General features: G+C 43.7%; 1 protein-coding gene across 3 annotated transcripts in view; it reads right to left on the reverse strand.

The window, feature by feature from the left end:
* The window catches only part of LOC137876601 (cell adhesion molecule DSCAML1-like), a 52,304-nt gene that overhangs the window by 9,324 nt on the left and 21,605 nt on the right, over positions 1-21,375 (reverse strand). Inside the window, exons 4-20 of one of the 3 annotated variants that reach the window (XM_068716327.1) lie at positions 13,365-13,511; positions 12,997-13,275; positions 11,350-11,625; positions 10,716-11,012; positions 9,915-10,187; positions 8,729-9,013; positions 8,431-8,550; positions 8,161-8,337; positions 7,392-7,591; positions 6,987-7,083; positions 6,663-6,791; positions 6,408-6,575; positions 6,195-6,265; positions 4,689-4,929; positions 3,405-3,551; positions 2,246-2,401; positions 321-460 (exon numbers count right to left, since the gene is read on the reverse strand). In XM_068716327.1, the coding sequence (XP_068572428.1) occupies positions 321-460; positions 2,246-2,401; positions 3,405-3,551; positions 4,689-4,929; positions 6,195-6,265; positions 6,408-6,575; positions 6,663-6,791; positions 6,987-7,083; positions 7,392-7,591; positions 8,161-8,337; positions 8,431-8,550; positions 8,729-9,013; positions 9,915-10,187; positions 10,716-11,012; positions 11,350-11,625; positions 12,997-13,275; positions 13,365-13,511 (3,203 nt within the window). Of the gene's footprint in view, positions 1-320; positions 461-2,245; positions 2,402-3,365; positions 3,552-4,688; positions 4,930-6,194; positions 6,266-6,407; positions 6,576-6,662; positions 6,792-6,986; positions 7,084-7,391; positions 7,592-8,160; positions 8,338-8,430; positions 8,551-8,728; positions 9,014-9,914; positions 10,188-10,715; positions 11,013-11,349; positions 11,626-12,996; positions 13,276-13,364; positions 13,512-21,375 lie in introns of those variants that run through there. The other 2 variants (XM_068716326.1, XM_068716328.1) reach the window with 2 other exon arrangements.

The following is a 21,375-nucleotide window of genomic DNA, read 5'->3' on the forward strand; positions in this document are numbered from 1 at the left end:
GTTCTCTGCTTCATTTGCATATCTACGTCTCATCAGGTTGCCAAGACAACCTCATCTGTTCATCTGGGAGGGCAGGAAATAAAGCGATGGTGCAAACACGGTGAAAGAGAGACACTCGCAAGGATACTCACACACGCACACGTTCAATTAATAATAGTAGATAAAAAATGAATTATTTCCATTGGTAGATTTCTATCAAGTTCACAAATTCCTTGCTTCTCAATCACCTGGAACATTTTCTACTGGCCCTTTATATGAGTCACACACACACACACACACACACACACACACACACACACACACACAGAGGAAGGACTTACCGGCTGCCCAGACCCTGGACTGGAGCAGTAGATGGTGTATTTGCGGATAACACCGTTTGGTTTGTGTGGAGGCAACCAAGACACAACCACACTACTCGGAGAGGAGGGAACTGCCTTGATGCCAGCAGGTGGACCAGGAACTATAGAGAACACATGGGAACATCAGCAAAGCGGAAATGTGTGTGTGTGTGTGTGTGTGTTTGTGTGTGTGTGTTTGTGTGTGCATGCACATGCTGGGTGTTGGAGGCCTATTAAAGTGAGCAGGCTTGTTTGCAGATTGCTAGTCTTATCCTGCACTAAGCCGCTCTGGGAGGACTTGGAAGAACTCCCTTTGGGTGGACGGTGTCGACATATGTTCAGTCAGACATTGGTCAGCAGTTCTGACTCTGTGACACCCAGCGTTCTCTTAACTCTCAAACCCACAAACAGATTAGACAATAGTGTCTGATCCTCTGCTAGCCACTTAAGCCGGACACTGGACACCACATAATGCTCTCATCGCCATCTAAAGGTGTTATAAGGGTTTAAAATGGATGCACACTTAAACCAAAACACATCAGGACACAGGATACTCAGAAAGGCTTTTGTCGCATTGGCCTTACAGTATGGGGTTCACAGTGTCAAGCCTATTCAATCCCCACCATAAATAGGACTAGCACTTGACAGTGGGCCTCATCTGGGGTCTACAGAAGGTGGCTACCGCATTGTAAGACCCGGCTCTCTAAATCCAACCCCCAATTCCTCTTTTTCTTTTATGTGAGGCCCCCTGATCCAGTCATTCAACCAGCCCATGCTGTCGGGACTCCTTCATGTTGCACATTACATGAGCAGGGATAAAAAACTCCACAAGGATAGATGTAGCAAGGGAGGTTCTAAAAGAGGGAGGCGGGGGATGAAAGAATGGGGAGAATGATAGGTGTAGTTCCTGGGGGAGTGATGATGGTGGTGGTGGTGTTGGGGAGGGGCAGAGGAGGCAGTCACCATTATCATAACTGGACCTCCATGTCAAAGTAGGAGTGGCAGTAGGAGGTGGGGGGAGAGTTAAGTCCCATCTGGTGCCCAAAATCTGCCCAGGACTCCAGACAGACACACAGACAGTCTGCTGCACAGCCAGCACGGCCCGTGTGATGACAAGGAAGTGAGGCACAATGGTGCTGAGCCAACATCCCCACCTACATGAATATATTATGCATTACAGTGCCAATCAGCAGAGGATGTGTCACAGTAAAGGGTTCAACAAAATACAAAAGTGAATGCAGTCCTAGCAGTCCAATTTAAATCGGCTGAGAAAAATAATTTTTTGGCAATGACATTACTACTACGTCTGTTTTTTGGATGGTTAATTTGTTTTGTCGGGTAAGAACAGGCTGTGTGATCACCTTTCTATCTTTCCATCTTCAACCCCCAGGCCCCTCCTCTCCCTCCTCTATAAAGAGACATGGATCCGGCTGTAATCCCGCCTCCAATGGTGTTAGCAGAAAATTAATTCTCTCTAATCCAAGAGAAGTTAATCTCTATGCCTATGGCAAGAGGGCTGGTGGAAGGGATGCAGGCCGGGCTGATGGCTGACTCCCGGATGGTATATGCTCCAAGGGAGCACCCCTCCCCTCCCCCCAGTGTCTCCTGCCAGCCCTCCCTCAGCCCTGAGCCATGGACCCAAAGCCTCTTAATTCTCATTAGTACTGCTAATGGAGCTTCCCAGCATGAATGAGCTTTTGACATGGGTTTGAGATACAGCGTCTTTTTTATATATATCCCCTTCCCATCTCCCTACCCCCTTTACCCTCACCCTATACACTGTGTAAGCATAGTTAATTAAAGCTCTGCTGTATTTGGACTTATTTCCGCACTGAAATATATTGTCAAAAAAAGTTGAAGGCTGACATCTCTTTCTTTAGAGTGCGAGTCTGTGTGTGTATACTCACGGTCCTCGCGGGTTTGGATATACAGGACGTTGCTGCGGACCCCGTCTCCAGCTTGTGTGTAGGCCAGCACCTGAACACTGTAGTTGGTGAACTTCTCGAGGCCTCGCAGCTCAACCTGTTCACGTTGGGTGGTGATATTCTGCATCTCTCCCCATTCTGAGGAGAGAAGGACAGAAAAAATATGTTTGAGAGTGCACACAACCAACTCCGATTTCTACAAAAAACTGTTATATACTACTAACTTGCTTTGCTAAATATGTTTTGGAAATGTGATCACTGCCTGGATTACAAGGCAGCAGTTGTAGGGAGAAAGTCAAGATAGATGGTTGGTTATAGGAAGCACCAAACTTAAAGCAGATGCATGGATTTGTGAGTTGTGTCCCACACAGTTTATAGGCTACTAAAATGTTAAGATTAAAGGTTCTCTATATGACATTCAGAGCATTAATGTATTTACTATTTGCTATTTAAAGATAAAGGGGAGTAATTAAGTCGCTCTCCCTCTGTGTGTGTTGTTATCTGAGCTTCTCTGTGCTTTGTTTACATAGACAAGCTGGACACGTGTGCCTTTTAGTGCATGTTAATGCATATAAGAGTACCCCAGTGGATAGCTAATGGCCGCTCTCTGCACTGCTCTCATACGGAGGTTACAGCTGATAACGTCGTTCCAACCGACTGCATCGTTGCAGAAGCGTAGCGCCCAACCTCCGCTACTCCTCAGGTAAACACTGTTAGCTCTGTCAGCACTGCGGTCATTGTTTGCACTGTTAGCGCTGTTAGCTGCCAGCTCAGATATAGATATACTCTGAATTTTCAAATTTAGTCTTATATGAAAAACATTTTTAGGACACAGGATTGAACAGACATAGGAGCACAAACACACTCAAGTACTGTAAATGTAATCTCATCCCATCAATATTGATGGTGTTAAGAATCTAAGACACAAAGAAACAAGGGCAAACATGGACAAATCCAAAGACACACAGCAACAGGAAGTGCTTTATGAGAAAAGTGCAGACACATATTAACACATTCTGACTCACAACACTGACAGGGAGGTACAGTAGGTGGGTGGGAGGGGTGTGTTGGTGAACTTTAGAATGAGATAGGTGATAATTACTCTGCATTGGCCACTGGGCCTGGCCCCCACAGCACCCACCTCCGTCAGGGAAGAGGGACCAAAACACAACCCGGTAGCCTTTCAGCACACCGTGCAGCGTCAGCCGTGGAGGCTCTGCCCATGTGATCACCGCCTCGTCCGACGTCACAGAGATGGCGCGCACGTTTTGCGGAGGCTCACTGGGAACTATAGAGAGCATGGGGCGAGTGTTAGTGCTACATGGTTCAAATACATGCGTTATGAGGCTGTTCTAACAATTTCTACTTGTCAAAAATCCTTGGTTATTGCTGTTGCTAAGAAGACCTGACTGATCTGGCATGGCGGCTGAAGCACATATAATTGATGACTACTCAACACCAACAACAAAGAGGCAATCTCTGCTGAAACAAATCAGTCAAATAAGCTCAAATTAGCTGTTAATAGCTCCTTGTTCATTGCTAGCCTTAAGAGCACGGAGAGGAAAAGGAGAGGAGGTGTAAAGGGGGTCGGTGGAGGGGAGGAAGAGCCTTGAGTGAAAGCAACATGAATAGTAAAACAGCTACACCTTAAGGGGTTAAAATGCAGATGAAGAGGGCAGGGTGAGCTGAGAGGTGGAGGATAAAATCTAAAGGAAGACAATGTTCGCCTTTAAGGTAATTGCTGCTGTTGGAGCAGCTTTCGACTATCTGGACAATTACCATCATTATTACTGTTACCATGATCATGGTATATTTCTTTAAGAATCTATAAGAAATAAAAAGATATAAAATAGAGAGGATGAGGGCAAGGAGAAGGGGACCACTGGGAGGAAGAGGAAGATAAAGAAAAGGAGAGGCAGACTGGGCAGACATTTAGAGAGTAATAGGGTTTCTTGTTCCTCTCTTGCTCTCTGCCAGCCTAATGAGGGTGCTAATTAAAGTGGAAAGAAGAATGGGGGATGTGCTGCAAATTAATTTCTACGCATTTGTCTGTGAGTGTGTCTATATATATATATATATATATATATATATATATATATATATATATATATATACAACATATATATATATATATATATATATATATATATATATATATATATATATATATATATATATATATATACTGCGTTATTACTATACCACCAACCATGCTGTTGCTGCATTTGACTATATTTTCTATTCTTTTTGACAAATCAAAGAGGTGTGCTTTAGGGTTCTTTTAATTTCTGTCTCTCTCCGCTCTCCCTCATGTCCTCCCACACTCCTACACACGGTCTAGCAATCCACTCTCTCTCAGTTGTGTCTACACTCCTCTCGCCATCTATGTTTGTTTTCATCCATCCTTCTCTTCTGGCTCTCCTACCATCTTCCAACGTGGTAGCGTTGATCTCAGTACTGGATGGGCCCGTCCCGGCTCTGTTGAAGGCCTGGACCACAACCCCGTACTGGGCAAACTTCTTGAGGTTGTCCAAGGTGTACACTTCGCTGTCTCCTGTAGCTTTCATCTCCACTATGCTGTACTGGCCGTTGCTGCCCGGACCGTTCTCTCTGTAACCAATCTGGTAGCCTCTGATCACCCCGTTCTGCAGCTCCTTCTTAGGAGCCTGAAAGAAATGTGATGATAGCTAAAGTGCATGGCATGTCAAACTTAAACTTTGTTTAGCTGCAATTAAATCACTGGTGAGATATTTTTGAATTTAGTATTTGAGAATTTGAGACCGTGATTTGAAGTTTTCATTTAGGTTTAATTTCTTTCTTTTTTTTAACAATATGCATGCAAACGGTTGATGCCCAATAAAAAGGCACAGAATAAATGTGTTTCTGGTTGAGAGCAGTCACAGACTGGCAGCGATGCAGTCAGCTGTGTGTGTATTCCAGTTAGCTGATAGCTTTTTAGCCAAATACACCTTCCAAAACAATAAAAGTGAGCTAACTGTTCCCCATACATGTGAAGTTCCACTGTGATGCACTCAGTTGTGTTATCACTAGCGGCCCCTTCCGTCCGGGGGGGGGGGGGGTTAAGAGTAGTGAGTGAATGTATTTATGTTTGCTTTACTGCAACTGATACTTTCACCAATGTCTAGTGGTATAGCTCAAAATTCTTTGGCCTCCTTTGTCATCTTTTAACTAATCAAAAAGTTTGTGTAAGTGCTTATCCCTCATATGGAACTACCGTATTTTCCGCACTATAAGGCGCACTTAAAAGCCGCACTTAAAAGCCGCACTTAAAAGCCGCACTTAAAAGCCGCACTTAAAAGCCTTTAATTTTTTCAAAAAACGACAGTGCGCCTTGTAATCCGGAGCGCCTTATATATGGATCAATTGGTTAATTGGTTGATCCATACTGGTTGTTCACGGCGCTCTGTCAAAATGTTTCAGTACGACTGGTAAACTACAAAGCCGCACCACTTGCAGCATTACGGCTACCGTAGTCAGGGGCGTCGCCGAAGTAATAGCGGTAAACACCGGTACTGTGCTGTAGTAGCTTCTATTCTATGCGCCTTATAATCCGGTGCGCCCTATATATAAAAACAGTTCTAAAATAGGCCATTCATTGAAGGTGCGCCTTATAATCCGGTGCGCCTTATAGTGCGGAAAATACGGTACTAACAGCAAAAGCTTAAATATTTGCATATTTGACTTAATTCTTGCTTAAGAAAACAATATATTAATTATTAAGCCTGTCACCATGCAGTGTATTAATAAATTGAACGTTTAGGCATGCTTAAACTTGAAGAAAATTATAGGTTAAGACATACAGGGCATATATTCAGTTTTCAGGACAACATTAACATTTAACTGAACTGTTGTGTAGACAGAGGTATTCGTTCACTGGGTATATTAATAATAATCATAGTAGTGATTTTACCCTCCAAGTAACCCGTATGCTCTGCGATGTCATTGGTGTGAGGATTACTTCCATTGGTGGCCCGTCAGGCGCTGTTGATGGAAGATAAGAATAAAAATCAAGTGTTAAAGTCAACATTCTTAGCCCTTAAAATGACTGTTTTCAGAAAAAGTAAAGCAGATGTAAAGAAAAAACAGACAAATGTGCTTTCTAGAGGAGAAAACAGTCACTTACGTGCTTCCTCAGTACTGATTGTGAGCTCTTTGCTGGGAAGGCTTCGGCCTATCTTGTTGTAGGAGTACATGCGAATGCTGTAAACACAAGCCGGGTGCAACTCGACAATGTTGGCCTGGTTGTTTGTGGGTGAGATGTTCCTGGTTGTGTACATGTGATCCCAGGAATCTGTCAAATACAAAAATAATTGAGTTTTTTTTAAGACGTGTATCTTAAAAACAATCGGAAATACACATTTACATTTAGGATACCCACCTGACTTGTTCTTGTACTCGATGTCATAGCTGGTGATGATGCTGTTTCCATCGAACCTTTGGATCCAGCGAAGGTTCATGCTCCTGTCCTTCACCTCCCTCACTTCCAGTTCAGGGGGATCTGGTGGTTCTGTATGATTGTGTGAGAGAGAGAGGAAGGTAAGAGCTTTTCACCTGCAGTATTTAACTAAAGCGTTGGGAGATCTGATTTGATGACATTTTCCCACTGGACTGTTTACATATCCACATAGACTGTGTTATGAGGCCTAATGTTTCAGTCAATTAAAGAAGGTTGTGAGACATGTACAGTTTGTGTTAGGGATACCTTGCACAGTGAGTTGGATGAGCCCTCGACCCTCTCCATAGGAGTTGATGGCATGGCAGGAGAAAAAGACAGAATCTCCTCGCTCGGCTGGGTTCAGCTGTGAGCATCAACATAAACAGAAAAATGTTACAATGTGCCACACTGATCGTCTTTAACTCCCGGCAATAACAAAAAATTCGGGGTATTTCCCTACAGTTAAGAGCTGAGAGGTATTATGTAGCATTTGTGGCTTGTGGCCTTATTTTCAAAAAAATTACACTTCTTATTTCACAGAATGTCTTTTACAGAAAGAAAATTGAAGTTGCTGTTTATTCTCCACACAGCACCTAACAATCCCTCTCAGTTATGGTGTGAGGGCATTATGCTCAGTTCAACATCTCCTGGGTGCGGTATTCGGTATCTAACCTTAAGCGTAGAGATGACTTCGTCGCCCTTCTTATTGATGGTTATGGAGTAACGGGGGTTTCTCTCAGCGTCAATGACGGTGTCTCCTCTCTCCCATCGGATGATGATGGGCTGCTCGCCACGTGCTGTGCAGTTCAGCTCCTTGGTCTGGCCCTTCCTTGCCATGGTGGTGTTGGGGTGGCTGGTGATCATGGCAGGAACTGAGCAGAATCGCAGACATATGTCAGTGTGACGAATGGCATTATATGGAGTAATGAGACGAGGGAACAGGGATGTGGTATTGAAGGATATATTACAGATGTATAGACATCTCTATTCTGCACTTCGTTTTCCAATTTCATTTCACGCTTCAAGCCCCACTGGCCCTCTTACTCTACCTCCTCCCTGTCCGCTTTCTTCTTCCACTCCTGATTCTTTTTCCACCTCCTTTCCTCAGACATAGATTATTGATTGAACGGGTTCCTGCGGTTTTGTTTTCATCACTAATTCATCAGTCCTTTTCCCCACCAAACATTCAGGAGCCCACAGACCGGCAGCCGGAACACATCAATCAATAGCAAAGATACCCCCAGTTAGTGATGTGCAGGACGGAGACAAGGTTTTGTTAGGTTCAGTACAGGCTTCACTAGCCTGGGGCAAAAGTGCATCTCAGAAGAGCTGACTCCCCTAAAAAAAAAGCTAAGGCTTGTCTCTGTGTACAGTGTATGTGCAATCCAGGAGATGTAGTTATGAAAGTGTTCAAGCCAAAGAGAGTATGATTGACACTTACTCTTGACAGTGAGGATCATGCTCTTACTGATGTCTGAGCCCACTCCGTTGGAGGCCTGACAGAGGTAGTACCCACGGTCGTCCTCAAGCACGTGTCGGATGAGCAGAGAGCCGTTTGACATGATCTGGATTCGGCCAGTCAGAGGGACTGGGTGGTACTGCTGAGGGTTTCCTACACCTGCACCACACAAAGTAAATGCATGTTAGCGCTTGATTTCTCCTTGTTCACCTGATTTAGTATTTATGATGTTGTTGGCAGGGATGATGTTACCTTTAGCATGTTTCCACATGACTTTTGGAGGTGGGTAACCCTCCACAGAGCAGTTGAGAACTCCAGCTTTGCCGTAGATACAATCTTGATTGTTGGGCTGCACAACAAAACGTGGTGGCACTGAGAAACAAAAAAATGTGATTAACCTTAATGGAAGAACTAAAAGAAGGTCTTGCAGTAAAAGTTTAAAAGACTGTGTAGTGTTCCTAAAATAACATGTACAATCCTAAGCTCCATCTGCACATCTGATCTGACCTAATTCATCATCATGCCATTCTCCCTCTGCTCAATCTCTCACCAGTAACAATCAACTGTCGTTCCCAGCTGACGGTGGCAGCGGCGTTACTGGCGATGCAGGTGTAGTTTCCGTTGTGCTTCAGTGTCACCTTGGATATTTGCAGGGAGCTCATGAACTCTTTGGTCTCTATTGCGACTCCAGAGGCGGAGCCTGGCACAATGAGCTGGCCGTCTTTGTGCCAGGTGATGCGTATGGGCATGTCCCCAGATGACACCACACAGGCGATGTACATGAGCTTCCCCACTGAGGTAGAGGGGATATCGAAGGGCTGGATGAGTGGTGGCACTGGGGGAGAGAGGAGAAGTCAGTGGAATAAAGGTAGCAATAGATGTGGATGAGTGTCAGTGTGGCCATCTGGAGTATTGCTGAGAGAGAGAGAGAGAGAGAGAGAGAGAGAGAGAGAGAGAAGGTCATTGGCCAGTGCCCCCCCCCCCCCCATCTCCTGCAGCCCATAATAGCTGCTCTGGTTAGAGTCCAATTGGCAGGAGGAAGTCATTCCGTTGCCATAGTAATAGAGGTTGGGGTGGGGGTACTACAGCTGAGACATCTGGGGGATTTAATCTAGGCTTCATTATTATTCATCTAATTAAATCAGAGACACACTCACACACAGGCACATGCACACACCCTTAAACACCTCTGCAGCTGCCCTGCTACCATCGTTACCCCTCTCACAGACTAAACAAAATGTACAAACGCACACTGAAACATAAATCGATTCTTAAGCACCATCTACGTCTGTCAAGCATTACTGTAAAGCAGCACAGCACAACTTTGAACATTGGTGTCTCCAATAGGTAGTGGTTAGATACTCTGATACCCAATAATCTCTTTATCTAACATCTGTAAACTGCATACATGTGTTTTTTTTTTTTTTTTTAACACCAAACAGACAATTCTGTTGTTGCTTTTTCCTAAATGAAAAAGAAAGGCAAGGAACTAATAATGGCTATTTCAGGTATTTTTTTGGGACAGATTGCTTTCTCACTACTGTTTTAAGAGACATTTTGAATTTTAGATACAGTGATGTGTTCAAGTGAATATGTCTTTTGGAAAATAGGGTGAAGCCACAGCACATTCCAATCAAGTAGTCACTGGTGGGTCACTCTATCTGGATGTATTTGACCTTAAAACATTGCCCAGTGCAGTTTTATCCCCTTGAATCCATTCTTCTCGTCACGCTTACCTTTGACAGTGACATGAACAGTCTGGTTGATTGACACCTGGGGCTGGATCAGAACGCTACACAAGTAGGTGCCCTCGTCTGCGCCCTTCTGCACGTCCGTCAGCCTCAGGGTGCCGTTCTCAAAGACCACTTGACGATGATTATCAGGCAGCTGCATGCCGTCCTTCAGCCACTTGATGGAGTAATACGGGTAGCCAATCACGCGGCACGTTATGTAGGTGTTCCTGCCCGCCACTGCGGTGATGTCCCGCATGGGTCTGATTCGGGGTGGACCTGGAGACACAGGGAAGAGAGGGAGGGGATGGAGGGAGGAGATGGACAGAAAGAAAAGACAAAGAGGTCGGAGAGAGGGGCAGATGAGGTGAGGGAGGTCATGGCAGAGTAAGGGAGCAGCCACGGAGACGGGAGGAGGTGAAGAGATACAGGTTGAGGGATAGAGTGATTGGGGCAAGTTGACAGGTGGAGAGGGAGGTTAGTTATGCTCCCTTTACTAAAATCTGATTGAGAATATTTGTGGATTTTAATCTAATCAAATATGTGTATATTCATACTTAAGTGATTGTGTGTTTTCTAAAGTACCCTCAGATAGATAGATAGATAGATAGATAGATAGATAGATAGATAGATAGATAGATAGATAGATAGACAGATAGATAGATAAGATAAGACTAGATAAGAAAAGACTAGAGAAGAGGAGAAGATAGTAACTGTGTTTGGAATTCAAAGTGATCTATGCCTCTCACTAGCCCTTGTGTTTGTATCAGGTGTAGAGTGCATTTATATTGAAAAGCAGACAGGCACCTCTTACGTTTATGCGCGCTTGGTACTCGGCGCTACCGGCCGAGTTGCGTGCGACGCAACGATACACTCCCCCATCTCGAATGAGCGGGCTGCTGACGTTGACGTGTGACACGGTCAGGCCGTCAGACAGGGTGTACTGGCTCGTCTTGTAGGTGGAGTCTCGCACCACGGGCTCGTCGTCCAGTGTCCAGGTAATGGAGGGGGGCGGGGCTCCTTTGGCCCCACACATGAGGGAGAAAGGCTCGCCGGGGTTCACCACCCGCTCGCTAAAGGAAGACACAATACGAGGAGTACCATCTAAGAGGAGGCAGAGAAAGACAGAGAGAGAAAGATGACAAATAAAGGACATAAAGACAGAGTGGTGAGAAGTTCTGACAGAAAAGCAACATGTTCAAGAACATTAAATCTGTTCATGCACATCTCTATTTATGTATCTATCGATGACATTTGCAGCAGCAAACAATTTATGCATGGGTAGTCAGATGAAGAATAAAAGTCAACAGTTAAAGTAGAAGCTGTAAACTTAAAGAGCCTGGTTTCCTGCTGTTACGATGCTGTATTAAAATGCCTGCTGCATCTGTGTTTATACAGAATGTGCACTTGTTTAGTGCCTCGACAGTCTCTGTCAACATACCCTCAAGCAGAATAATGGAAAAGTCCTGAGCAGTGTGGCCCTTTCGGGAGGCGAAGCACTGGTAGGCCCCAGAGTGGAACTTCTGCGCTGCAGTGATCTGCAAGGTGTCGTTGTGTTGTCCCTGGATGGAGATGTGCTGGTCGGGGACGATGGGCTCTGTGTTGCGGTACCAGTTGATGGTGTATTCTGGAGAGCCCTCCACAGTGCATGTGAAGAACAGTGTGCTGCTGATGCCAGTTTTCAGATTCTTAGGGGACAAGGTCACTCGTAGTGGATCTGAGAGAGGACACATGTTGTTCGTTAGAATACTAATGAATAAAAATAAAAAAAAACTCCAAAAGGAAACTTATTCTTTCATTTGGTTTATGCATTTTCTGTTTTTCTGTTTCACTGAAAAATAATTTGTTGCGCTGCCATATAAATGAAAAATAGATTTTAAGTATTTATGCTGTACAGCTTGACTCCTTTTTATTTCACATATTGTATTAGCATATCTTGATATCCAAAACCTTTTTCAAAAATTCTGATGTTTTGGTCAAAAATGAAAAGAGTGTGGTGGTGCCACTGTGCAATGAATTATAATCATTAAGCATGTATTACTTTTTTGTTAATTGATTGGTGCTAAATAACTAAAAAATGCTTCACAACCAGTAATCAACCATTAGATAAAAATACATTTTGTGCTGCCAGACTTGTAATCATTTGAATTATACTCCTGCATTTACAATAATGTTAGATTATTACTCATTTGCAAAGCATTAATGATTCATCATTTGATTTATAAACACATTTTAAATCCTTTATAAGTGTTGTATTGTCAAGTGATACCAATTACTCTATATTTATTTATATTCATATATACATACAAAAGGCGTTTACATTCATAGAGACAGCGAGAAAAAGAGAGACAGCACAATCAGCGGTGGTGACTCAATCACTTCGACGCACTCATTAAAAAAGCAGCTGGAGATATCTCTTCACATCTCTGTCCACTTGTGCGTGTGTGTGTGTGTGTGTGTGTGTGTGTGTGTGTGTGTGCAAATGTCAGTGAGCAATAAGGCAGCTGGTGGTGTGTGCTGGGGGGCATCGCTGTGTCTCCCCCCCACCCCCCCACTCTGTCAGAGTCACAGAGTGTGCTGCCATGATGTGCCCACTGGCAAATCCTACATCCTCTCTATTCTCTGCCTCTGTCGCACCTTCTCTTTGTTTCTTTGTATAGTTTACACAATGTACATTTATCTCCGCCTCTCTAATTATCTTATCACATTGTAGATAATGTCATTCCAGCACTGTCTGGATGTCTGATCGTCCCTTCTGTGACCCCTCGTAATAATCTCCGTCTTCCTCGCCCTCCTCTCTGATGGTGAATGGTGCTGGCAGCTTTGTTACGGATTCGGTCTCAGTGAATTACCGCCCTGTCTCTCTTTTTAAGACCTGATATGACGGGGCATCATACAGCTCACACATGTGTTTGTCACAGACACACTCTAGGTGTGACTTATATGTGTGCCTCAAACCAAAAGAAGAGGAGTTTCTGAATGTGTCCATCTGCCAGGCTGATTCACTGAGAAGACAGCGCGGGAGTCTGTCAGGTTGTTAAGTGAGTTGTGTGTGTGTGTGTGTGTGTGTGTGTGTGTGTAGTTGCACCTATAACGTGAAGCTGTCCAGACACCTCCTTTGAGCCAAAACTGTTGGTGACCTCGCACGCGTAGCTGCCGCTGTCCTCCTGCCTCAGGTCGCTGATGGTCAGCCCCGTCAAACGCCGTGTCCAGCGGGCATCTGAGGGCAGCGGGCGACCATCTTTCAGCCAGCGCACGGTGGGGCTGGGGTACCCTCCCGCTGTGCAGGGGAGCTCGATACTCTGGCCTGCGTGCACCTCCCCTGCTTGGAAACTGTCCAGGATGGTGGGCGAGGACTCGTTTGGGTCTGGAGGGCAGATATGGGTTAATTCTTTGGTCAAGACAAAGATAATGATTAGACTAACATAAGTAAACTGACAACACCAAGCTGCTCACCCATTACAGAGAGCCTGGCTCCATTGCTTTGGCGCGTCTCGCCGCTGTACTTGTGTTTGGTGATGCACCGGTATGTGGAGAGGGCATCCTCCTTCTGAACATCAGAGATGTAAAGAGCCCCAAAGGAGGTCAGCGAGAACCTGTTACCTGAGGGAGACACGGCCAGTAAAGACTTGTATTAATTTACCCCAAAGAAAAACTGCTGACAGACAGAAACATGCAGTAAAAAAGCCTGCTCCAAGATGATCGCTCTGGTACAAATGCATTGTGCTCATTGCAAAACCATATTGTGAAAAGAACAAACAGCTGCCTGAACAGTTGGCACTACCTGCCTGATAATGTAGCTACCCAAAAACCTGGCACTCTTTCAAGGCCTGGAGGACACGCAGCGGTCACTTACACCACCCATAGACAGAGAAGAGACAGATTTACTGCCCCTCTACACGTCATGTAGAACAGCACCATCATCTCCAAACGATCTAAATGTTTAAAGTGTGGAAGGCCAAAGATCAAGTGTGCAACTATGTGATGAGAGCTGCCTGTTCTCCTTTATAGCATGTTGTGCTACTCAAAGAACCGCGGTACATAACCCAAAGTTTCCATGCTGTGCCCACTGATTAAAGGGAAGAGTGGGAAACCAGAGGCACAGGAATTATCCGTACCACTTCAACATAACACATCTTGAAAGAGCAATTGTCTCACAGCTTGTCGTAAGTCTGACATATTTCAAAATGGTTGCTGCGATACAATAAGGTTAGTTGAGGTTTGCCAACATCATTGCGTCTTTTTGCATCTAAGCTACAGGCCCGCAGCTGGATTGGCTGCGTTCAGGTGCACCTGTGTGTTTATCAGCATCAATATTTTATCTACAAGCTCTGTGTTTGTCGGGGTCTTGCGGAGAGGTTGAGCAGAAATACTGAAGGTAGCAGTTATGGACTGTGCATGTGTTTGCATGGAATATACCGCATGACCCGAGAGGGAGGCACAGGCTGCAATTTCACAGCAGCCTTTGTTTGCCCCCCAGAATGAAGCCTTACAGGATAATGAGCACTTTAAGACTGCTACTCCCACAACACCGACGACTCGCCTGTCACAACACTCTGACATAGGCAAGGGGAGAGGGAGAGAGAGAGAGAGAGAGAGAGAGAGAGAGAGAGAGAGAGAGAGAGAGAGAGAGAGAGAGAGCGAGAAAGAGAGTCAGTTGGATCTGTCAAAGCCAGACTTTCTGTCTTCAGGAGGGGACAGATTTCATCCCTCTGAAACAACACTGATTAAACAGCACATCACATTATTCCCCTTATTATCTAAGTTGCTTGTATAGCATCAGTCTATCTTTAGTCGACTCTCCATCTCTTTGTGTGAACCCTCTCATCGTCTCACTCACCCCTTTTCCTGTCTCTCTCTCTCTCTCTCTCTCTCTCTCTCTCTCTCTCTCTCTCTCTCTTTCTCAGTCTCTAAGCAGAGTGGCAGACAGAGTAAAATATTAATTACTAAATCACTGTGCTCCCTCAGCTTTTATTCATGCTGACTTGACTAGATAACGAGAAACTGAGCCAATGTGCATTATACACACACAGACACACATATATAGACATGGACACACATGCAGCTGCAGCAGAACATGCAGACATGCATGCATGCATGCAGACCTTCTTAGTAGAAAATGGCCACAGTTGTTGGTGTTGCATTTTTTATTTTTTCCAATTGAGCCATATGATATCTTAATTCAGTCTCTCTCTCTTTCTCTTTCTCTCTCTCTCTCTCTCTCTCTCTCTCTCTCTCTTCTCTCTCTCTCTCTCTCTCTCTCTCTCTCTCTCTCTCTCTCTCTCTCTCTCTCTCTCTCTCTCTCTCTCGCAAGTATTGTGCATTTTTACACAAATCTGTTTTTTGTCCCCCACTTCAACTCGTGCTTATAGACTAAGCATTTAGGAATGCTTAGAACATGGAAGAAAGACATGTTCACACAGAAACTAGGGTCTTAGTTGGGACGCCTTCTTCCTGTTACAGTTAGCAACAGAGAAAATACTGATGAACTGTACCATCACACGTGGTACTTCAAATGTTTTTTTATAACAGACCATCGCAAAAACTGTATTAGAATACAGTTATATATAATTTAAGCTGTTTTTGACCATGTTTTAATAGCTGTAAAATCATCACAGAGCTTTTTGTTTTACAAAGCACAAAGAATTAATAAATAAAAATGACCATTAGGTTAGTAAATAGAAGTACTCATGGATCCTCCAAAAAACTCCAAAGGAACCATGTAGAAGGGTAAGTATTTTTCAAAAATAAATGGCTCTTTGAAGAGTTCTTTCACCCATAAAGAAGCTTTTTTGAAAGAAGCTGTATCGCCTCGAGGATGTCAACATTGTTGGATTTTGGTTCGGTCCGAGTCTCAATGAGACGCATTCATGGAATAAATTGTGCAAAATTGTTTGTGAAGTCCTGATGCAGATGGGGTCCAGAGGGGAACTATTGTACTCTTAACTCACAAGTGCTGGATCTGGAAAATTATGTCTGTTTTTGACAGGAAAATCAGTGTTAAACGAATATCATCTTTATATTTTTCAACAGAAGCAAGATTATTTCACCTTCACCCCTCCCATCTTTTTCATTTAAAATAAAAATTAAAAAAAAATATTTTTTTATATAGGTTAAAGTAAAAGAGAAAAATCCAAATGCTCTTGAGATTTCTCAGTGGTGATATAGGGGCAGCAACTGTATGCTATGTTTGCATGTAATGTATCAAATTAATCATACTGTATGTCCTTAGTAAACCTTGCTTGTGTAATAAAGGGTTTCTTTTATTTTATCCAACAAAATGCCCATGGCCTCGCAGTCACACAACAGGCCAGACCGGCTGCTGTGACAAATACCAAAGAGGAGGAAAGTAAAGGGAAAATAATGGAAGTGTAAATGTGCAAGAGAGAATAGGCAAAATAAAAGCATGAGAGAGTCTATAAATAGGATACATACTGTAGCCTGTGTGGGTCCAAGAGTTGTGTGTGAGTGCACCGAGTGTTTGTGTGTGAGAGTTAGTAGCAGCCTCATTTTCTCACATGCAAATGAAGGCGTCGGCGCAAAGATAACGAGGCCCATATTTCCACCTCCTCAGTGGGGCCATTATTTATTGATGTTCTGCATCTTTCCCCCTCCCTCCCACTCTCACGCTTTCTTCATCCTCTCCCTGTTGCTAGGGTCTTCTCACTGCCATCTTGTTACGATTTCCGTGTACTTTCAGCAATTATTAAAGCACTACCAGTTTGCAATCAACAAGGATGAAACAGAAAATCATAATGATGAATTGTCAGTGAAACTAATGGGAAGATAATAGTATCAGTAGGTAGTTGCTAAATATAGCATTTTTAGATGCAGGTAGGGTTTTGTATCCAATCAGGAATATTTTCCTAAACCATTCAACATAATACACATTCTTTTTAATATTCCCATTTCCTGAGTGTCAATCTGGATTTAGAAAGGCAGTTAGCTCCAATTTTTGTTTGCCTTGAAATAAGAATAAAAACAGGAACTTATTTAGCTTTTAAACCTTCAGGACTCACCTACTCACAGAAAGTAGTTAATATTACTTGGGGCCTCTTTCATTGGCAGTTCGGAAACTAAGTTGGACTTCTTTACCCTCAACAGGAAACTAATTTAGCTCTTGGAAGTGATACTGACCTACATGCTTTAGAGGAGCACATTTCCACACTATCTAGACTATTCTATTTTAGGAGACAACCTTTTTTCTTCTCTTAGCAGGAAATATCTTACTAACCTGTCCGGAATACAGCTTTTCCCGTGCACAAAGCATAAAAAAACAACTAAATTAAAATAGAGTTGAAGGAATGATCGTGCAGCACTTGCAGCTCTGGTTAAAACCACTGCTGTTCCTGTGGGAGTTCCCAGTATGGACCCCATATCTAATCAGTTCGGAAAAGGCTAATGAGCTATCGAACTTACATCCCTGTTTTCCTTCTGGCGGAGCACTACAATCTGATCCCTGGAGTCTCCGTCTTACTCAACACTGTTGATGGTCAAAGGCAGTGGTTCCTTGCCTTGAAGGGCTCTCCCAGTTAAATGAAGGTTAGCGTATTTTCACTGCTCATTATGATGACTATGAGCTAGCACAAGGAGAAAAATGTGCCAAAGCAGCGGAGGGTCAGAGGCTACACTCCTCCACAACAACAACAGTATAAATCCTCAGATAGATGCCTGCAGCGCAACGTGTTTATCCATTAAAGAGATGTGGTCTAAAGTTAGAAGATCAGAAGGAAATTGACTCATTCACACAGTTACCTTTACAATTAGGCTTCACAGGGAAAGATGGAAGGTATGCTGAAATGTGGCTATGATAAGAGACAATACACATCACATATTATATTACACATAGACATATTTAGCAGAAATTCCTGATATGAAAAATGAATTATTATATAATAAAGATTTTGTCATTTTCTTCCTTAAATGTATGCTGTGCCTGGTGTATGTATGAGTGGGTATGAATGATTAGTTAGAGTCCTGATGGGCAGGTGGCACCTTACGTAGTAGCCCCTGCCATCAGTGTATGAATGGGTGAATGATGACATGTAATGTAAAAGCGCATTGAGTGGTCGTAAGACTAGACCATTTACCATGTACAGTTACTTAAAACATTTAACCAAAAATCCATTGTTGTGATGAAATTCAACCCTATAAACTAATTTATTTTCACCAATTACCATAAACCATTGGAAGAGGAGACATGTTGCATAAAATATCCTTTGGAGATGTAACTTAAATGATAAAAAATACATATTTGATGAGCGCAGTGAACTGTAAACATTTTGCTCCAGCAGACCTGAGTCCGTAATCCCAAAGGTGACTGTCTGGTTTAAACAAAACACAAACTCAAACACAAATGAACACATACGGTACATGGACGTCTAAGTTAAGTTATTTGAACGTCATGATAGAAAAAGTGGCCCACAATCTGACTCGCATTCTGTTTCTCTACCTATACCCTTGCTCTCAGCAGCAAGTTACAGAGAAGAATTTGAAAGAAGGTGAGACGAGAGAGGGGAGGAGGAACGGATCAAAGACTCGTGACTGTCACAGAAAGAAGAAGAAAGAACAAAAAACGCAGTATATTCCGGAGATATTCTCTGCGGTGCTGGAACGTGCTTGGTGCTCACAAATGCAGACATGCCAGGCACAAACACACACAGAAACACCTACAGGGCTTAAAATAGGACAAAAAACATTTCCCGGCTGGAATGAAAAATAATAAACTACGTTATAAAATTAGCACAGTGGAGTCAGTCAATGGCAGCGGTCCAGTTTTGCAGCAGAGGAATGTGTTAAAGCAGAAAATCGGCCCTGTTGGGCTGAATGACTTGATTTAGAGAGCAATGAGTGGAGAAAGGAAGAAAAAAAGACAGTAGGGGAGAAAAGCAAAGGGAAAGATGGAGGGTAAACTGTGGAGGAGATAACAGTCCATGTCTGTGTTCTCCCTTCCTTTCAAACCTTTATGCAAAAAAGGGGTGTTGCATCTGTATTCAAAGCGAGAGCCCACTCCACCCTCCCTTTGCTCTCTCCTCTCTCTCTGCTGTGTACATTAAAAAGCCCAAGTAGAAGCAGGTGTCAGCCAATTAAATATATACACTTTCCTGGCTTTTATTCTGCTGCACACTTACTTAACATCTATGAATGGCACCCTCTTAACTCCTTTCAATTCACATTCAAAGCAGGTTTTATTGGCACAACTGATGTGTAACAACTAATTGTGCAACGGGAGCCCACCCCGCTGCATCTCCTCCATAAAAGAGACTTTGTTAACACAACCAAACTGTTCAGACGGAGCACGAGTCACGCTGCCAGTTAAGACCAACACTGCATGAGCAATATCTGAATCTCAGCATTCGATTCTCTTTTTCCCCCTTCCTGCTTCTTCTCCGTCGCTTGTTCATTTTTATGGAAGGGGGACGAGATGCAAGACGTGGAAGGAGCTGCAGCTCTGTCATGTTTTCATTAAAAAGCCACGCTTCAGTGTCTAATCCTAACTGCTGTCCTCTTTCCTAACCAATTCTGACTGCTTACCTCATCTTTCAATCATGCTCTCCCTGCCCTGCCCCTCGCCACTGTGTTGTGCTGTGCACCGACTCACCCTGAGTGCAGAGGAGGTTAGAAAGTTGAGGGCACAGAGGTGAGGCACGGACAAAAGGTGGAGGTTGAGGAGAGAAACGGGGGGACGAGAAAGAGCAGACAGACAGAACAGAGTCCAGTTTCCACTGCGATGGGACCACGTCTCTTCTGCTTCACTTGACTGCTCTGTCCCAATTTGCCCTGTGTGACTTTAAACAGTAAACACTGGGGGAGGGGATGATGAGGAGGGGTGGGTGGGGGGGCGGCCTATCGAGCGGCTGAATGGCCAGTCGAGGGCAGACATAAAACTGATCGTATGCAAAAGACGTCGTTTGCGTGGATATAACTCAACGCAACGCTGCGGAGACGCCGAGTTCCCCCCCATAAACCCATCGTAACCAGACAGGCCGACGATGCTGCATAAAGCTAAATGGACCATCGCAGAGAGACGGAGCACCGGGGAGATTAAGCATCAGTAGGAGCATCAGAGGAAACGAAGGATGTAGGGGAAGAGGGTGGGCGGATAGGAGAGAAATGGGGAGAGATGTAGAAATAAGACTCCATTATTCATGACGTGTGTTTCATGTGCTTGGTGACATCTGGGACAGCAGTGATAATGAGAGTCCCGGGAGAAAGAAACCACATATACACACACACACACACACACACACACACACACACACACACACATCCCGATGCACCGCACATACAGAAGTGTGCTACAGTGGTCAATACACCTACCCTTAAACTGGATATCCCATTAACTCTTATTGAACTGTTAATCGCAGGTGCACTGAGGCTTTAACACTGAAGTAACTATATTAAAAAAATGGCACTTAGTCAAGGCAAACACCCGGCTCCTCCACCTTGTTTTGATTTAGCAGTAGATAAGACACAGAGTTGTTGGGTATACGGTGAGCTTCTGCCATCATGTGTGTGTCTGTGTCTGTGTATGTGTGTGTGTGGGATGGGATGTACTCCAGCTTAGCCCATGGCCTGGGGCAGTGAGCTACATTAGCGGGACTGAGTGAGCGGCCTGGTCCCTCCCTATTAGAGTGCTGGTGGCAGAGGAGTGTCACTGCCCAGCATGAAGAAAGAGAGAGAGAGAGGGAGGGAAAGAGCTCTACTGCTTTTACACACACACACACATATACATTGTTTACCAGAAAGCACAGTTGAAATCCACGCCAAATAAGCATAAATAAACTCTGAATCAAAGTATCAAATATCTGACCGAAATGCTTTTGAAGCTTTGACCGTTGCCATGGTAATTGACGTCTAAATAAGTATTCAAATGCAATGTTTTAGTTGTTTATACGCACAACCCCAAAAATCCCAAATAGCCTATGATATAAGGAGCTAATTATGAGTCCGACGGATAGCGCTGTTTGATGTGTGTGTCGTTTCAGCACTGTCCCGGGCACTAAAACGGGATGGACAAGATCCATAGAGGGATAGTCCCATCAATGCCAGATCTATTATTTATATGTTGGCATAGCATACAATCAATTTATTTTTAATTTGTTTATAGACCTACGTATGAGCCTATTCTTTTTCATGGGTATCTCTACAATTCATGTGACGTGATTATTGCACATTTTGTAGCGGTTACAGTTTTAATACCAAGGAAAATCCTCAAACTCATTACACAATAATAGCAAAGTAAAATACACGATAAGTAAATAATGACCGAAAGTTTGACAGCTTTTGTTGTCATCGTTTCCCCATCCCATCGCTGTTTTAATGCACTGGCTTACCTGGGTTCAAACCCAATGGCCAGGCATTGGGTTTGAGAAACTACTAACTACAGCTGTCAAATAAAAGTAGCAGAGTGAAAATTACAATAAATAAGTATAAAGATGCAGAAAAAGAAAGTACTAAAGTAAAG

This window comes from Cebidichthys violaceus, unplaced genomic scaffold (assembly GCF_023349555.1).
Source record: "Cebidichthys violaceus isolate CVI_PGR_0920_01 unplaced genomic scaffold, fCebVio1.0.p SCAF_20, whole genome shotgun sequence".
In the NCBI taxonomy this organism is placed as follows: Eukaryota; Metazoa; Chordata; class Actinopteri; order Perciformes; family Stichaeidae; genus Cebidichthys; species Cebidichthys violaceus.